At 35.1% G+C, this 19,356-nt stretch overlaps 1 protein-coding gene and 1 long non-coding RNA gene across 3 annotated transcripts in view; one reads left to right on the forward strand and one right to left on the reverse strand.

Annotated features, from left to right (window-relative positions):
- The window catches only part of LOC311621218, a 29,957-nt gene that overhangs the window by 5,293 nt on the left and 5,308 nt on the right, over positions 1–19,356 (forward strand). The window lies entirely within an intron of this gene.
- The window catches only part of PJA2 (praja ring finger ubiquitin ligase 2), a 56,834-nt gene continuing 38,879 nt past the window's right edge, over positions 1,402–19,356 (reverse strand). Inside the window, exons 6-11 of one of the 2 annotated variants that reach the window (XM_084881055.1) lie at positions 14,024–14,209; positions 12,319–12,430; positions 7,214–7,328; positions 6,704–6,825; positions 4,470–4,627; positions 1,402–3,251 (exon numbers count right to left, since the gene is read on the reverse strand). In XM_084881055.1, the coding sequence (XP_084737181.1) occupies positions 4,502–4,627; positions 6,704–6,825; positions 7,214–7,328; positions 12,319–12,430; positions 14,024–14,209 (661 nt within the window). In that variant the 3' untranslated portion in view covers positions 1,402–3,251; positions 4,470–4,501. Of the gene's footprint in view, positions 4,628–6,703; positions 6,826–7,213; positions 7,329–12,318; positions 12,431–14,023; positions 14,210–19,356 lie in introns of both variants that reach the window. The other variant, XM_084881054.1, reaches the window with a different exon arrangement.

The following is a 19,356-nucleotide window of genomic DNA, read 5'->3' on the forward strand; positions in this document are numbered from 1 at the left end:
TCTGCCTATTGGCCAAACACAATAAAATTTCTTAGTGTCATTTTAGGAAAGATGAAGAAACATGAGCATATAAGTGACTGGTAGCTGCTTCAATAACTATATCAAATTATTGACTAATGGATCAAAGTCACCTGGAAGACAGTCTATGGTGGCATTCATCCTGTTCTGGACAATATTTATCAATGACTTGGACAACACCACTAAATATCAAAGGCATGCTTCACCAAAATTGGACTGAGGCTAAGAGGAAGAATCATAAGGACCTTTATAAGTTAAACTTGGTAAGAATGAATTAAGTAATTAACAAAAATAATACCAATACAGACCAGTCATAGGAGGATCACTCTGAAGTTGGCAGTAATGCTCCTGGGCTTAGCTCTAGTCAGACTACAGAGGAATGGTGTTTAGTTATGAAGTTATGATATATATATGTGTTTTTATTGATTTCAGAAAGAGAGAAATAGAACACCAGTGATGAGAATGCCCCCCATTGGGGATCGAGCCCACAACCTAGGCATGTGCCATGGCCAGGAATTGAACCTAGGACCCTTCAGTCCACAGGCCAAACTGGCCTGAGCACCATATTGTAAGAGAGGGACTGAGAGAATCAATGACAGGCTGGTTTGGAGTAGTTACCACGAAAGATCTGAGAAAAGTGTGAAGCCTGAAGGAAGACATAAAGAGATGCAAAACACAAGACAGGACCTTTCTATTTAATTTCACATTCGTGCTATTTACAAAATCATTTGAGTGACAATTCTAACAACAAAATCCATCCCTTGTAGGGAATGCTGAGTGACTCCAACTCTGGAAGCAGTGGCTTCAAAAATATATAACATAATTAAAAATGGATTTTGGCACTAGAAAGAGGTGTGCCATTGCTGTTTCTGGTTCTGTGACTGCGTTTTTCTAAAAAATGTTTATTGTATTAAGGCAGAATAAAAATGATTATAGTTTTCTAATACAGACATGATGGTTCTCAGTTTACCCTTCTGAAATGGGTGAGGTTTTTGAACCTTCTGGAAAGCATGACAAATCCTCCTAAACAGGTGTATTTGACAATATTGCCATACCTGATTTGGTGAAGCCACTGAATTGAGGCGGTGTCCATCCTGGAATTTTGAGGGTATCTGTATTCCTGAGTTAGTGTGGAAGTCAGGCTCTGCTGAACACACAGGACTGCTATGATGGTTGGGCAGGGGAGAGCAGGACTAATTCAGAGCCTTTCTAGAAGAAGTCCAGCAGCCACTTCTATACAGCTGGGCCTTCTTAGATCACAGTTCAAGGACTATAAAATCATATGCTTGGGAGCCTGTTCCAGACTTCCTTGACAGCTGTATCCTTTGCCATTAATGCTAAATCTTTCAGGGGTTACATTATAGAAGTGATATGACTGCACAATTAAATATTAGAAATGACCACTGAGTATATCCTGTTTATTGTTTATGATTTACAGAAAATGATGAGTGGAGTTGTAGAACAATAAACCAATCATTACATTTAGACCTGGGCTTTGAAAAACTTGCATTCCATTTGAACAGTTCATACATATTTAACAGCTTATATATAAATCCAGATCACAAATAATCTTGAGTTAGTTAGCTTACAGATAAACAGCTAAGCAACACAAAAGAAAACCACATTGATCTATCTTTAAATATCAGCATTTATATTACAAGAAAAAAATGTAAAAAAAAAATTATTAGGTCAAGTCACTTAACATACAATAGAGAAATAAGGGAAAAAACATTTTTATTATTTATACTTATTTCTAATTTACCTTCATGTAGTCTTAACTTTTTCAAAAGGATCCAAAATCTAATCAAACAATATTTTGGTGTCAGAACTTATCAGCCTCAGCTTTTATCAGCTTGTTACAATGAAAATACCTAAAACCTCAATCTCCTTTAAAAATTTTTTTATAATCTAACTTTTATTTAACTTTCTTCCTTCATAGCAGCTATTTATAGATAACAGGGAGCCAAGAATGAAGGACAGAAACAAATGGAAAGCAAAAAGTACAACAACTATCTTAAGATCAGCTCTCAACGCTGCTGGCTGAGTTTGGAACCAAAACTGTCTAACAACTGGCAGATAATAGCTAAATCTTAATAGGCAAAGAAGAAATATTTTCTTTGGGACAACTGCCATCTAGGAGAAGAAAACCAACCAACCTCTCTTAATCCTGCCTAAATATAACATGTGGCTTATTAAAGAGAAATCTATAGCAGTTAGTTTAACCAGTAACTGATCAATATTATTTAAAGGAAAAAACAACAACAAAAAAACACACTAGCCACAAATTTTTGGAAACCAAAAAAGAAACAAACAAAATCATACTAGTCACAAATTTTCACAATATACACATGAGAATTAATTTTAATCTGATTTGACTCCTTGACACTAACTGATCAATGAAATATGGTGTGGAAAGATCACAGAGTAGAAAACAAGCAAATATTAGTTTATACAACAGAGCCTATGTACACCAGAAGGAAAACATGCCAGCTAATGCAACATTAAGGCCTGAATGTAAGCATTTCCAAAGTCACAGAAGCCCCAAAGAACCCCGAAGTTATAAAGTCACCACATCATACATGCAATGTTCAGTTTGTTTTACTCATAAAAGGATACACAGTATTTGCTGTAAATACCAGACACATTTACAATATATGCAAAAATTAGAATGCAAGTGTTATATTCCTTATATTTAAGCCTCAAATGTGACAGCAGTGAAAATTCACTTATTTTTAAGAATGAAGAAAAGAGATGGAATATAAATACTTAGAGAAATTACACAAATAAATGTAATTTTGCATTTGGGAAGCCACACAAATATTCCTCTTATATGTCCAAACTAAATTATAAATGTTCTACATAAATATTCCTTTCATATGCCCAAACTAAATTATAAATTTTCTACTCAAATGGATGTACACTCACTATGTGCTTTACTATTTTACTTGCTCAAATGTGGTATTCTAACAGCCATCATTCTCTGGTGTTTGATATCAAATCATATCCGTAAGTTAAATATTGCATCCATGTTTATACATAATTGTCTATTGGGTGAGATCACCTAAGCAGAAAGCTGTGCAGTCTTCGTTGGGGGTTATGTAATTACAAAGATGGCCTTGTAGGTCAATTTCCCATAAAAAGAATAAGGAAAGCTGACTTCCTTACTTTTGTAGAAGCTTTTGAACAGAAAACTCTTTTAGAGGGTAAATCTGAGGTCGGGATCTTCTTTTCTCCTTTAAACAAAGGAAAATAAGAAAGAAACTGTGTTACATATTAAGTTCTGTTCACACAGTCACTAGGCAATCACATAATCTACTTCCTTTTCAGCCATGGCTTAATTTGAAATTACTTATTTTTATTTTAATTCCAGGTAAATAATTTTACCCAAATAAATTAGTGTAAAGAAACAAATACTGATAATGTGATATAAATACTATTTGTTCAGGAATACTTTAAAGAAATAAATTATAACCCAGTAAAGTTTAGATATGTTGTAAAAAAGGTATGGCCCAATATGTCCTATACCCCATCACTTTTATGCTTTATACAAGTCAGAAAAGTTAACATAGTTTTCTAAGGATTCAGATTTTCCTTTAGGATACAATAGAATGAGTGTTAAAAACACTTTATGCATGTTTTCAGACTTTCTAAAATATTTCAGAACCAAAATCACCTTACAATACCTATACCTAATAGTTATTAAATAAATGTGCCAGGAGTGTTCTGAACCTTCAAATATCATTTTAACCAAGTAGAAAGAATTTCTATAAGGCCATCTAATTCACCAGGCGCCAAGCACACTAGATTGTTCATATGCTTTACTAACCTGACTTTAAGCACATCCAACATTAAAAAAAATATACCTAACCATTTCCAGGGGTTTACATTTAAAATTTTGAAATTTTGTGATGTTCAGCCAAAATTTTAGCCAGTTTGACATTCTTTAAAAGTCCTAATTTTAAATAAAAATGGAAGACTAGACACCTTCCTAAAAAAAACCACTCAGTATTATAAACAAAGAGGTTTTGATGTAGCAAAAGCAAAGGGACCAATGAAAAAAGCTTTCTTTTTATTTCCAATGAAACCAAATTTTACTACTGTTGGGATTATAGTCTTCACATTTGATACAAATAGGAGAGCTAATCATAATCACTTAGTGGCAATATTCAGAGAAAACCAGTAACGCGTGCCACACAGATGATTATTTCTTCTGGAGAGAGTTAAGTGATAAGCTTGACTTATGCAATTAATATAAACACCTTCAACTAAAAATAATGGATGTACTGCTTCTACATTCAGCTTGAAAATGTTAGTACTTTCTGCAAACCTATACTTAGTTTAGAAAGGTCAACATTCTCTTTCTAAACTATGGCATAGACTATATATAGCATTTTAATATATTTATATATAATTATTTGCACATCAGGTTTAGAAGGAATTTTCAGATTTACTTTATAGAATGATCTCATTCAAGTGTTAAGGTTTAAGGAGCGTCTGCAGTACTGTCATTTGAAGGTGGGGCATCGTGACCAGGCTCAGAGGAAGCAGCTGCAGATGCTTCAATAACTGCAGGTGGGAAATGACGGCGGCACACAGGGCATGTTCCTGACTGGAGGGAGAAGAACAAGTTCATAGCCAATGAGAAGGTCTTAACTACCACACAAGCATCTTAAGAAAGACAAACAGTATCATTATCCTAAAAACAAAAGAAATTACTTAAAAACTAAATAAACTTCAAACCTACACAGAACAGAAAGGAACATTTTTTATGCTATTTTCTTTTATCTCAAGCAGACACTAATTCCTTTAGGGTAAACTGTCTCTCAATCATGTTTGTATCTTTTACATCACTCATCTTTCATTTAATGACTATTCGTTGAGAGTCCACTACACTCCCTGGTTGGCACTAGTGCTGCTGTAGGGAATGAGCAAGGAGTTACAGGGCATGTCCTCACCTATTCTGGTGATGATACTGATGATGATGTGGAGAGTTAGATGCTTTCTACATGACAAAACACATCAACCACAGACCTGACAGGGAGGGTGGGACAGGGAAAGCAGTTATTCTGGGAGTATACCATTTTAGGAACAAAAGTTCCAGAGATATGTCATCTGGTGTTAAAATTATCCTTTTGCAAGTTTAGTCTTTTTCCCAAAGCAACCTCCCTGATAGAAAGCAGGTTGAAGAAATCAACCTGTTAAAGGTGATCACGATTTGTGTCTTGGGAACCTTCTCCCTAGAGGAAAGGCTTCACACTAAGCTGTTTCCTGACAGGAAGGAAACTATACAGAGATCATTGCCTTGAGTTATAGCCAAATAAAGGACAAGTCATGGCTATAAAACATACATGTTTACAATTCAAGAATTTAATTCTTCCAACATTTTTGGGCACCTGCCCTTCTGAATGGGGCCATAATAGCAACATTTTAGAGTCAGATAGATGTGTGTGGTTTCTACCCAAGCACATACTAGCTGTGTAACCTTATACAAGTAACAATCATTGGAAAATGATAATAAAGATAACAATGCAGGGTGGGAAAAAGTAGGGTTACAGTTGTTTGTATAGAAAATAATATAATAAGTAATAAGTAATAATCGAAGGATAAACTGTTTCATGTACTCACAATTATAGACCTACTTTTGCCCTATCCTGTATGTACCAGAGGTATTGTGAGGAGTAAATGGGAAAATACACATGAATCATCTAACAGTTCCTGACACACACAGAACACTAGATCCTTATTAAGGCTTCGGCACTATTGTAGACGTTTAAAGAATGGGGATATTAAAGACAGAAAAGATGGAATTTAAGCAGGACCATCTAATCTTTCTGATACAGAGGAAGACCACACCAGGCTAAGCAAACAGGAACAAAGGTACAGAAGTAAATCTGAAGAGACAGTCTGGGAGCTAGATCACAGGACTTAAAAGCCAAGACAGAAACTTTAGAATTTATAAAAGAATGGTGACTTTTTCTGCACTGATATAAGTGTTAGAGTTTTTACTTTTAAGGGGAGCAACAGCAACAAAAGAGAAGGGAGAGAAAGAGGAGGGGAGAAAGAAAGGAAGGGGAAAGAAAGAAAGCTGTTGTAGGGAAGAGAGTTATTTCCATAATTAAGCTGGGAAAGTGATTTGGGAATTTCCACTGAACTGCACGTAAATATTCTTTATGACAAACAGAGTTAACAGATATTTAAGTAAAATTCTATTTTCCTTTAAGTATATAATTCAAATATACTTAAAAATTGGGGGTAAATATTTTAGGGTAATATATGAAAGTTTGAATAAAAGACAGTTGATAGTTTATTAAACATTTCTCATATAAAAGCACTGATACATATTATCAGAATATCAGTATATTCTTACAGTACTGAGTATTGCCAAAAGCTTCTTTGCTTGAGGTATTTATGAAAACACCTAATTTATGGAATATAATTAAATATGTTAAGTAGTTCAGGTTGTCTATACTGTTTTTTAGACAATGTTAGTAAAGTAAAATAGTTTGATATTATCATTAATCTGTAGTCATTAAAAGGTAACTAACTTTAATTAAAATAAATTAAACTGAACTCAAAAGAACTATGAGTACATAGCGAAATAAATAGGATTAAAAGACACTACTATCATCATTAACTTATAGGAGAAAACTATTAAAATATTAAAGGAAGTAAATCTAAAACTTACCTTCTGCAGCCAAATTGAGACACAAGGTTTGTGAAAGAAATGGTGGCAGGGTAACTCTGTCGCTATATCATCTTTAATATACTCACTACAACAAATTGGACAGCACTGCTCCTGACCAATAGCTAAAAACAACAAGTAATTAGATATATTAATCCAATGAAGTTCAATTTTAATAAAACTGAAAATCAGCATATGAATCCATAGATGATTCCTGTGAAAGACAAATGAACCAGACTTTGATCAAAAATTGTCAAACATGTTTCTAATACAAGACCATTTGAAATTTAATAAACATTGCTTTTGTAGAAAGTTGACTAGGGAACATTTGTCCCAACCTATCACTTAATAAATTAAAAATATTCTTCTACTGGTTAAGAGTTTTTCAGAATCTGGTTTCATACAAAATATAGTACAAGTTTATAATAATACTTTATCTCCTAAGTGCCTTAATCATATACTTAAACATGCAATGTGTCATTCAGCATTAGAGATAAACTTTGCCCTTCTTACCAGTATGATCCTCAAGAACAAGTGTCTCTGGAAGACCATCAATGCTCTCCTTACTGGCTGGTGGATTGGCCACCTCAACATCTACTGCAAGAGACTCTAAATGTGCTAGGGCAGTCTGAAAAATAAAAATCACATTTCTTTGTTAGGAAACACTTTAAAGCAGTAATAGAAAACTATTTTTAAGGTATCTTCCAAACTTATATACACCATTAGTCTCTTCTGTTAGTTTATTTTGCTTCAGTCCCCTGCCCTTTTTGCCTCCTTTCAAAAGGATCCATAATCACTACCATCAAACATAAAAAACATACCAAAAAATAAAAGCCCTATTTTATATAAATATAACAAAAGTCTATTTTGATTCAATAACCATCTACTTGTCCACCCTATTTATATTTTCAGAAGGGTGGCTACCTCATCCAACTTAAGTTTCTGAACGGGATCAATACTATAAAGAATGTAAACATTTTGAACAGGTTCAACTCATGAAATGTAGCCATCCTATCTAATAAATAGGGAACATGTAAACTGACTGTCATGCCCTCACAAATATGGCAGCACCCACAGCCAATAAGGAAGGAATATGCAAACTGACTGCTACACTCTCAAGATGGCGGTGCCCACAGCCACAAGATGGCGACACCCAGTCCCCTCAGCCCTGTTGGGGCAGCAGGCACACGGCACAGCCACACCTTCCTCCAGGTGGATCCGGCTACTCTGCACACCTTCCTCCTGAGTCCCCCAGACCCTTCAGTCCCCAAGATGCCCAGGACTGACCCAAGGCGCAGGCAAGCCTCAGATGGTGGCTGCCCAGCCGCCCAGAGCTATGCAAGGCTCAGGTAACCAGGGCCAGCCGAGGTTTGTGCTGCCAGCAGTGCCAGCAGCAGAGGTGTGATGGGGGCATCACCTTCCCCTGATCAATGAGTTGCCTCCCATCCTTGAGGGCTCCTGGACTGTGGGAAGGGGGGGGAGGGGGGAGGGCAGGCCAGGCTGAGGGACCCCCCTTTTCAGTGCATGAATTTTCATGCACCAGGCCTCTAGTGGTTAATAGATGTTCAAGGTATGGAACCAAATAATGTATTCCTGAAGAGCAATATCTTCTACTATCATAGAGTCAGCACACCCACATTACTAACTTAGTATTTAGTATTACTAAGTTATCTGGATTATGAACTTTATTCAGGGGTTCAAAATTTTGCATTTAGTTACTATAACAAGGAAGGAAAGAACATTAGATCATATGATCATCTAATAAAGTCATTATCACCCTTTTGTGGATTGGTTCACTTTGCTGGCTATAATTAGATTAGAACTTCAGGTAGGACTTAAATACAAAAGTCCAAAAAGGTGAGACAACCCAACTATCTATTGATAGATGAATAAACAAATGTGCTAGTTAAAGGTAAATATATAGTCAAATTCAGAATGCTCTGATACTGTAATATGATGGTGTATTAACCACTTTAGGCAAGTATAAAGGATAAATGACAACAGTATTAAAATAACTAGTATTTAACAACAATTTGTTAAAAAAATACACAACATAAAAATAGTTAAGTTGGGAATTCAAATGTGTGCAGAAAGGTATATATGGAACCCAAATAGTGAAAGAAATAACTGTTTTTAGTTATCCATGATTGCTCCTCAAATCCAAATTCACTATTTTTGTCAGCTCTGTGAAAATGGATTTGGGACATTTAAATATTTTCCCTTCTGACATCTGACATGTTGTTAAGCTCATTCACAGAGGACACTAAAGAGATGCTGTAAGAGGAAAAAGACTTTGCTTCTGATCCCAGTGTTCCACTTGGCAGGCTTCTGTGGCAGGTGTGGTTTTCACTAGCACCAGACTCCTGCAATATGCACAGCTTCTCAATGTCTAGCTCTGGAAATGCAGGCAGCCAGAAGCACTAAGTGGCAGGTAGATTCTTCAGCATCCCTTTGGACAGTTCTGTAGCAGAGTTCTTCCCATCAGACATCTCCCTATGAATAGCTTTCCCTAGCATCCTACAGGGCTGATTTCCAACAAGCTCTGCCAGCACAGCACCAGTGACTTCTCTGCCATTCATTAAGCCACAGCTATGCCATTTTCATCAAGATCTGGATCCCAGCCCTGGAGTGTGAGTGGTGACCCTTCCTTAGGTGACCTTTGCTCTACAGATGGTGGCTGCTCCTTATACATGTTTTTTCTATATTCTTTAGAATTATCTTTATTCCTTACTAAGCAATCCCTTGTTACTTTAATCCCGTTATATCATAGTTAACTAGAGGCCCAGTGCACAAAATTTGTGCATGGGGGAAGGAAGCCCTCAGCTCAGCCTGCACCCTCTCACAATCCAGGACTGCTGGCTCCTAACTGTTTGATCACCCCTAATCACTTGCCTGCCTACCTGATCACCCTTAACCACTCTGCCAGCCTGATTGTCCCTAAAACCAGTCACCTGCCTGCCTGATCGCCCCTAGCCACTTGCCTACCTGCCTGATCACCCCTAACCACCCCTGCCTGCCTGATAGCCCCTAACTGTTTGCCTGCCTGCCTGATCACCCCTAACTGCCTCTACCTTGGCCCCCTGCAGCTTCATCCGGAAGGTCGTTAGGCTGTCCAATCTAATTAGCATATTACGCTTTTATTATTCTAGATAATTCTTTATATTCAACTTTCCCATCAAGAGAAAGAAAATGGAAAGAGCCTGTTATTTGTCTTTTCTTTCTCACATAACTACAAGCATGAATCTCCTCCAATTCCTTATGTACTTCCCCAGATAGACTCTGCAAGAATTCATCTGTGTTACACATAAACAAAAGAAGAAATACTATTTTTAATAAGTTCCATTTTGGGAGTGTTATTCTAGGTTAACTGTACTTTGATAACATGTTTGTCTTAATGGATTCATTATTCCTTTCTAATGATTATCTACACATTTGCTATGCTAATAAATACATGGAATTTCATATATGTAGAAATAATTTATTGCCTTGATACTGACAAATATTTAAGGTGATCTGGGATCACTTATAAGCAATAAGAGCAAGAGAAACCATTTTATAGACACTGATATGAAAATCTATAAAGATGTAAAAATCTATCTACATCTGAGGAAGTATAAAATATTTTCAAAAGTTAGTCCAAATGTTAGAAAGATGACTAAACAGCTTAAACAGCCTAACTGAAATATATCTAGGATTAAAGTAATACATTCCTTTGTCAGCAAGAAAAATTAGTTTCTAAAGAATAAAACAGAATTTAGTTTTTTAAAGAATGGATATTTATAACAAATGATTTAATAATGACCACTGAATCCAGATATGCAAGATGAGTACCAGTTGGTTGACTACTAATTTGAATATCTATTTACTGAGAACCTACCCACTGTACCAGGTATTTTGCTAAGAGCTTAAACACAATTTCACAATAGTGCATGAAGTAAATTTTCTTATTCCCATTCTGTAGAAGAGGACCAGAAGCTTTCAAGGGGCCAAAGGTCAAGTAGGTTCTCAGAGACTCAATTTTCAATGACCTTTCTTATGTAATTTTCCCTCATCTTGATCTGCCTAATAATGCATCTGCAGTTAAAGGCAACATGCTGCCCTGTTCTTACATTCCTCTTTCTGCTAACCATCCCTCATTTTATAAATAAAAATATAGTTCTTATCCATCCAAAGAAGCAATCTGAAATACTTGCGTCAAACTGAATTCTAAGGACTGAATAACAAATCTCTGTAGATGGCTTCCAATCCTCTGGTTTCAAAAAAACTGAAAGAGGATCTAAACAACTTGCCAAGCTGATATAATTTTAACAAGACTTGAGTGAAAAGGCTATGATAAATTCCTTCCATCCCTATCAACTTATATGAACCAAGTTTCTCAAGCTTATATTCATAAAGATGAAAAAAAAAAAAGAAATAAAAGTTGATGCTGAACTATGTCTCATTGTAGGAATAAATAAAATTCACTCATAAGGTAATGAGGGAGAAAAAGCCTCCATTCATTAAGAGATGCATTTTACCAGTAACATTTTACTTTATGTTTAAATAATTATTTATCAAAATTAACATATGCAATATAAAGATAACCTATCAAGACTGTACACTTGAATTCTATAAGTTTATTAACCAATAAATGTCATTAAAAAATAAATTTAACTAACAATTTTAATTCATTTTACATTTAAATCCTTAAATATATTTTTACTGCGAAGAGATATGATAGGATAAACAATATTACTTAGAATTTAGGCTGTAAATATTTAGATGTCAATATAAATGGCAGGGATACTTTTGCCCAAAAAATTTGGGAGCAAGTAATAAGCTTCAATATTGTTTCAAACAGTTAAAAACCTTAACTATTTTGCCCTTTTCTCATTCAAATTTGAGACACAGCTATAAGGCAAATGTTTATTGACACTATTTTCATAACAATCATTACCTGAAAAGAAATACCAGTCTACTATTGAGAAGAAATAAAAACAACTACTACCAAAGAGTTAGGGCTGCATGAGAAAAATAAATAAATAAATAAAAGCACAGATTGTCTTATTATTTGTTTTAGTTTCACTTAAAGAATGTTAGTGTTAAATTTAAAAGAAAAAAATCAGAAACTATACATTATTTTAGCTTAATTTTTCAAAATGATCAAATAAAGACAGAAGGCAAGACAAACTTAGAAATCAAATGTGCTATTTATTAAAATGTGTACACATTAAGCAAAAGATAGTATTTAGAATCTGTGTGAACAAAAAAAGGAAAGTGATTTGTAATATATTCTTAGAGATGTTCAATTTCATTTCACAAACATACCTGTGCATGTGTGTATAAAATTTTCAAATTCACAGACCCATATAATTTAAGTGAGGGAAAATGTATATTCTAAATGTAAGCAAAACATTTTCCATTCTGTAGTAAAAACTGGGAAACCAATTTTAGAAAAATTGGCAGGATGTTAAGTATAATTTATATATACACACTGGTTGCAATCAGTAATCAGCAGTTGTTATTAAATTGTCTAGGAAACTATTCACCTTTTCTTAAGAGCAGTTAAAAAAAATATTTTATTTTTCTCATTGTGTACCCCACCAACTTATACATGGGCATCAGAATCATTAAAATACCTCCATAGCCTGGGCTAAGCGTTCTTCTAGTGCCATGTAGGTGAGGAACTGAGGATCCACATAAGAAATAGCTTCAGCAACTCCTAATCCATCTGCAAAGCCATCAAACAGACTGAAAAAAAATAAAAAATAAAAAAATAATACGAGCATGATTTGGGAAATCTTTATGGTGAATTGAAGACATAATTATATTAATACCAGAGGCCCAAGGCACAAAATTTGTGCAAGAGTCGGCCTTCCTTCCCCTGGCTGCCAACACCGGCTTCCCTCTGGCACCCGGGACCTGGGCTGGCTTCCCGCTGGCTGTCAGGAGGCACCCAGGATCCAGGCTCCCTCTAGCCCCGGCTTCATCTGGAAAGACACCTGGAATGATGTCCAGTCTAATTAGCATATTACCCCCTTTTATTATTATAGACTAGAAGCCCAGTGCATGAAATTCATGCATGGAGGGGAGGGGGGAGTCCCTCAGCCCAGCCTATGCCCTCTCCAATCTGGGACCATCTGAGGGATGTCCAATCACCCATTTAGGCCCGATCCCACAGATCACCCAGTCACTATTATGTGCACTGACCACCAGAGGGCTGACACTTCATGCCGGAGTTGCTCTCACAGCCAACCTTCTATGGCTCGCCCCCCTGCCAGCCAACGTCCCAGTCCCTCCCACTGGCCAGCCCCCTGACCTGCCAGCCAACCTCCTTTGCTGGCCAGCCCCCCACAAAATGGTCAATAGAAATCTGCTTTGCACATATAATTCTCTTCCCCCACTATACATGGAAGTGAGAACAGAAAAACGGTAAGAAAAATTTCAAGGAGATGTTGAGTTTCATGTAAGGAGAAGAACAAAGTAGCTACACACAGAGAAATTGAAGATATATAGGATGCCTTAAAAAAATAAAATTTGTAGAGGTATCAGGGGATATAAAAGAGTTTTTCTTATCTTTATTTTTCTAAATTTTCTGTAATGATATTTTTACTGGAAAATACAAGACATATTCTTAAAAATATTTCTGTGCAGACATGCAAATATGGGTAGTACTAAGCCATATTTTTCCTAGAAAAAATAACAAAAATGATCAGTTGGAACACCCTTTCCTCATCTCCAATAATTAGTTGCTTACGAAGGGCTACTGCACACTTGAAAGATACATCTATTCTAACCATCATGAGACATAATGCACTTAATTCATGTTACTTTTACTTAAAGCTATTCTTTGTCAGCCTAAATCTAATACTTTCAACAGTTCTGGGAAAGTACAATTATAGTTTCTATTCAAAATATATAAAGAAAGAAAATTATATTTTATGATTATGATTTAACCACAGGTTTTAAAATTCTTCAAATAATATTCAGAATCTTGTTTAAAACACATACACACACATACATATACACACACACAGGATTATACTAAGTGCTACATTTAGCATATAAGGGTAAATTTAAAAGTTGGAAATCTCAAACCATGAGTGTATAATTCAATGGGATATAATAAGGTAAACTTTAAAAGAGCTAAATGTCAAAGAAGGAAGAGGTCACTGGAATAAGTAGGAAGGAGTCCCTGTATGAAGTGACCTCTGAAATGAGCTTTGAAAGAGAAATGGGGAAATACTAGTAAGAATACTTTTTAGCTATCAGAGATTCCGTTTTCATAATTTAGAATCATGAACAAATTCTACTCAATGAATAATTAAGCATGGTGCTACCTACCTCCAGTCCACATCTAAATCTTCACTCACACTGGAGTCATCCTCAAGGTTATTGTTCCCATCCAACATGAAAGCCTCTGGCTGTGCAAATTCATTAGCCTGCTCATTTCCCTCATCACTGCTGCTTTCATTGACTTCATTGTACTGTAACCAAGGAATTTCTCCCTCTTCCAAGGATGTCTGTTCCCTAATAGAAACATTTCAAGAGAAAAAATGTATTATTTTAAAACGCATCATACAATTGTCCTTTAAAGAGTTCTATTTAGTGCAAGCTGATTCTTTATCCTTAGAGTCCTAAACTCTTGCTACTTAAGATTTTTAAAAATGTTTTCTTTAAATGTAAAATTATTTTAAAATAAAGTAAACTTGTTATGGGGTCACACGTATATAGAAATAAGCTCCTAATTATGTAAGAACCTATTTATTTGATATACAAATTATCTAATCTATATTTCCTCTTTTTGTAGGAGAGAAAAAAAACCTCATCTTAGACAATTTAAGTTCTTAAACATTGCTCTTGAATAGTTTCCCTTCGGTTAAAATAAAATCCAAATTCCTCCATTTGACCTACAAATCCCTACATAAAACATCTTTCTCCTTGGCCCTCTTCTCCAACTGTTACCTCTCACTACTCTTCCCTCCATTCACTACTTTCCTATAATAACTCTCCTCTGGGAAGAGATGGAGATCATTTCCAACTTGGGGTCAATTCCTCTACGTGAAAAGTTATTTCACGAGATTTTTTTGCACAGCTACTCCCTTCCGGATATTCAGGTCAGAGTACTATCACCTTCTCCAAGAAGAAACTCTCCAGTCACTGACTACCACGTCACTCAGCCTTTTTTAATTATAGAATTTAGTCTTACTTCTTGTTTTCTTATTTGTCAACGTTTCTCCTACTAAAAAATAAGTTCCGACAAACAAATAAATTAGCAAAGAAAATAAGGAAGAGAAGCAATTCAGAACAGCATGGAAAAGGACTATTCAATACATGATATTGGGACAACTGAGTATTCAACTGGAGAGAGAGAAGTTAAATCTCTTATTATTTGCCCTTAAATAAATTCCAGATATACCTTTTAAATATGCATGTGCACTGCCACCACCTCTAAAACAATAAAATTACTAAAAGAATTATGAGGAAAATTTTTACAAAAAAAAATAAAAATCTGTCATTCTAAGCATGATGCAAAACCTTGAAGCCACAGATTATTAAATTTCATGATATGCACCTTAAACACTCATGGAAAAGTCAAGACCCCAAAAATATGGACACAAAGATCAAATTGAGAATAATTAATTATAATACATCAGAAACAAAAGGCATGTCATAGCTGCAATGAACTAAAAGGTACTTTATGAATTTATAAATAATGTCATTATACTGGTAGAATTTTCTTATTCATTTTACTTAACAGAAAATACTTTTAGTATATCAAAAGGATCGTAGAATTGGCAGGTTTGAATTTTATTTTGGTTAAGTAACAAGGTAAGAAATAATGTTATACAACAATTTATATATTTCAACTTTAAGATCAGCTATAATTAGAATTCTATTCATTTTAATATCCAAATTTAACTTTTGGGGGATAAAAACCTGTATGAAAGGAATGCAGACAATGTCTACTTATAAAAATCAATACATTTTAAATACATAGAAAACAGTATCTCTTTATATAACTAAAATCGTAAACGTTTTCTTTAATTTCAGTTCCTAAACTATACTTCAGAATAACAGGTTTGTAAGATTTAGTATCTAGTACTGCCAGTCTAATAAAATCAGAGAAATTAGCATGACAATATACTTTTCTTAATTATATAAAGATAGTGAATATTTTTCTTCTGGCATTAATTAGGTGTAATAAAAAATTAATTAGGTGTAATAAAAATTTAACCCCACATAGGTTTAAAATATAAAATCAAACTAAAAATTCCTAAGCAACAGATCTTTATTCACACATTTATGGAAGCACTAACCAAAAGTATTGTGACTTTTCTGGTGACTCACTTGTCTCCTCCTAGACTGGGAGTTTTTCAAGGGTATATACAGTGTTGTTTCTCATCACTGAATCTTCACCCCCTGTAACAAGTGCTTGGTATATAATAGATACTCTATCTATGTATTGCAAATGCAATAAATACTTGAAAAACAACATATTAAGCCTGAAATAAACCTTGAAATTTCCGTTATTTCTAATGTATTCCTACAAAAAAATACGTTTCTTTCCTATTATAGATATCAAAATGACCCAGTTACTCTGTGCTTTAGATATCTGTATATATAAAAGGCTAATATACCAAGTGTCCCCATGGGAGTTCAACTGGGAGACAGGGAGTTCAATCACTCGCTATGATGTGTGCTGAACACCAGGGGGCAACGCAGAACAAAGGGAGGGCCGGCAGCTGAAGGTCCCAATAGGCCCTGATGGCCAGCCAGGGCTAGGGACCCTACCCATGCATGAATTTCGTGCACTGGGCCTCTAGTATAATATAAAACTTAAATATATTGGTGAAAATGATTTAGTGTAAGAAATATTAATGTATGGTTTTTTAATTCAGAGAAGAAAACTAAAATAATAAATCATCACAATGAGTCCAAACAATTTATAACATATCATTAATACTCCTACTATATAACCAATTCCTGGCTACATATTTTGCTTAAACATTTCATTCTGTCTTTAATAATTCATCATAGCACAGTTATAGAAACAGAAAATAAGTGGTATGGCATATGTTTTCAACATGTTATACAAAGTTTGTATAAATTCCTACCATTTCACATAAATTTTCGCAGGCTTCAAGAGTGGCAATGTGCTGGACCAAAGTTATCTTGATAGTATAACGAAAGGAATTTTGCACTTTAAAAAAAAAGAAGATTCTGAACAATGGGGTCAAAGTATCTTTCATTTTGTGTAGTTAACAACTGAAACCAGTATCTCCATGGGACTATAAGCATACAATGTAAGTTTCAAATGCTTGAAAATATTTAGGACAATCTCTCAATGTTCTTTTTCTCTAAATATGCATTCACATACATACACCCTAACTAACATATTCACAAAATTTTAGAGCATTAATGGTCTTTCTTCATTTTGGCAATTAAAAAATCAACAAAATGCCATTATAACATTATGTAGTAATATGTCAGACTTAAAGAAAGACATTATCTAATCGTGTCTCCAAATGGTTCATTCTTTAAAAAAGCAGTTCCGCATTTGGAAGATTGGAAGCTTATACCTACTACTACCACCACCAGAGTCACAGGCATTTCAACTAGGAAGGGAAATTACCAACTTGTCCTTCCCTTTTGAGGATTTTTCAGCACAGCTTAGAGAAAATGAATGCTACTACCATGACTGGAAACTGAAAATACCTCATCATGTATCCCCACCACCTAATCCCAGGGAAATTTTAGAAGACCACCAGCATCATCTATTCTCCTGATTACAGTCTACTCTGTTACCCCAAATCTTCAGGCAGATTGTTGCTCCTTCCCAGAAAAGGATTAACGATCCCTACTCAATAGAAACTGAAATTGATAACATTCTTTGAACAGATATTAAAGTTATCAAAATATACTAATAAATATTGAATACTTTAAAGAAATTTTTGTTATTGAGTTTTAAATTTGCTATTATATAATCATGCATCATAGAATTTTCTGAGAAATAAAGAAAATAAAAGGCAGAAAAATCAAATTAAACTCCTGAAAACATTACCTATTCTGATTTACAAATGCAATTCCTTTAGCTAATAAATCAGCAACTGGAGTGGTCATTATTTGCAGCACAGAATTTCAAATGTTTGGGTTAATGCTAACATTTTAAAGGGCCAAGGCTTTCATCAAATAAAGCTATTTTAAAAGAAATTTATTTCACGAAAATCCTGAAGAGCACATATCATTCCTAGTTAACTATTGTATTAGTATTTAACTAACTGGTTTTTATTTTATAACTCAAGACACATTATAAGTAGCTGCAAAGCTTTAGGTATAAACTCACTTTAAAAATATATATTTTTTATTGATTTTTTTTTTTTTTTTTTTTTTTTTTTTTTACAGAGAGGAAGGGAGAGGCATAGAAAGTTAGAAACATTGATGAGCGAGAAACATTGATCAGCTGCCTTCTGCACACCCCCTACTGGAGATGTGCCCACAACCAAGGTACATGCCCTTCACTGGAATCAAACCTGGGACTCTTCAGTCTGCAGGCTGACACTCTATCAACTGAGCCAAACCGGTTAGGGCTATAAGCTCACTTTTAAGAATGATAACTGTATAGCAAATTTTTAAGATTTCAAATCCCTATCTTACCAAAGAAAGTAACTGAAATTTGAAAAAGGAATAAAAAAATCCTAAAAGGCCAAGTGCCCACCAGTAGATGAATGGATAAAAAAGCTCTGGTACATTTATACCATGGAATACCATGCAGCAGTAAAAGAGAACAATCTCTTACCCCTTGAGACAGCATGGAGGGAACTGGAGAGTATCATACTAAGTGAAATAAGTCAGCGAGAGAAAGACAAGTATCACAAGTACCATATGTAGAATCTAAATAACAAAAAACGACGTGGATCCGGAGACGTGGAAGCATGGAACAGAGTGTGGAATCTCAGAGGGAAGGTGGATGGGAGTTAACTAACCAAAGACTTCATATATATACTAGTGGCCCAATGCACAAATGAAGATCCGTGCAAGAATGGGCCTTCGTTCTCCTGGCTGCTGGCACCACATTCGCTCTGGCTGGAGCAGCCTTTTTGCTCTGGCCTGGAGCTGCCTTTCTGCCTTCCCACCCTGCCCAGAGGCCTGGAGCAGCTGGGGTGGTGTGAAATGCCTGCATCCCACCCTATGCTCAGCGCCTGTGTGTGCAAATTAATCCACCATCTTTGTTGGATTAATTTGCATATGCACTCCTGATTGGCTGGTGGGCGTTGCAAAGGTACAGTCAATTAACACGTTACTCTTTTATTAGGTAGATGTATAACCCATAGACACAGACAATAGGGCGCTGAAACCCTGGGGCAGGGTTGGAAGGGGTGGGGACAGGCTGGAGGGGACCAATGGGGGAAAAAGGGGGATATATGTAATACCTTCAACAGTAAAGAATTATTTAAAAAAAATTTTTTTTCAATCCTCAAAGGGAATTATAGCTAACAAAAATCAAGGGTACTCTGTCCCGTCATCCAGTCACAAAGATGGAATCCCACCATTTAATTTGAAGAATTATTTCTTTATTCTAACATATTTACTCTGAGAAACAAAATTTGAAGAATAGTTACATAGTTTGCAAAGCCACCAGAACAGTTGCAAAAGCCTAAAAGAAAACATACATG

Source organism: Pipistrellus hanaki (assembly GCF_964339955.1).
Source record: "Pipistrellus hanaki genome assembly, chromosome: 4".
NCBI lineage: Eukaryota > Metazoa > Chordata > Mammalia > Chiroptera > Vespertilionidae > Pipistrellus > Pipistrellus hanaki.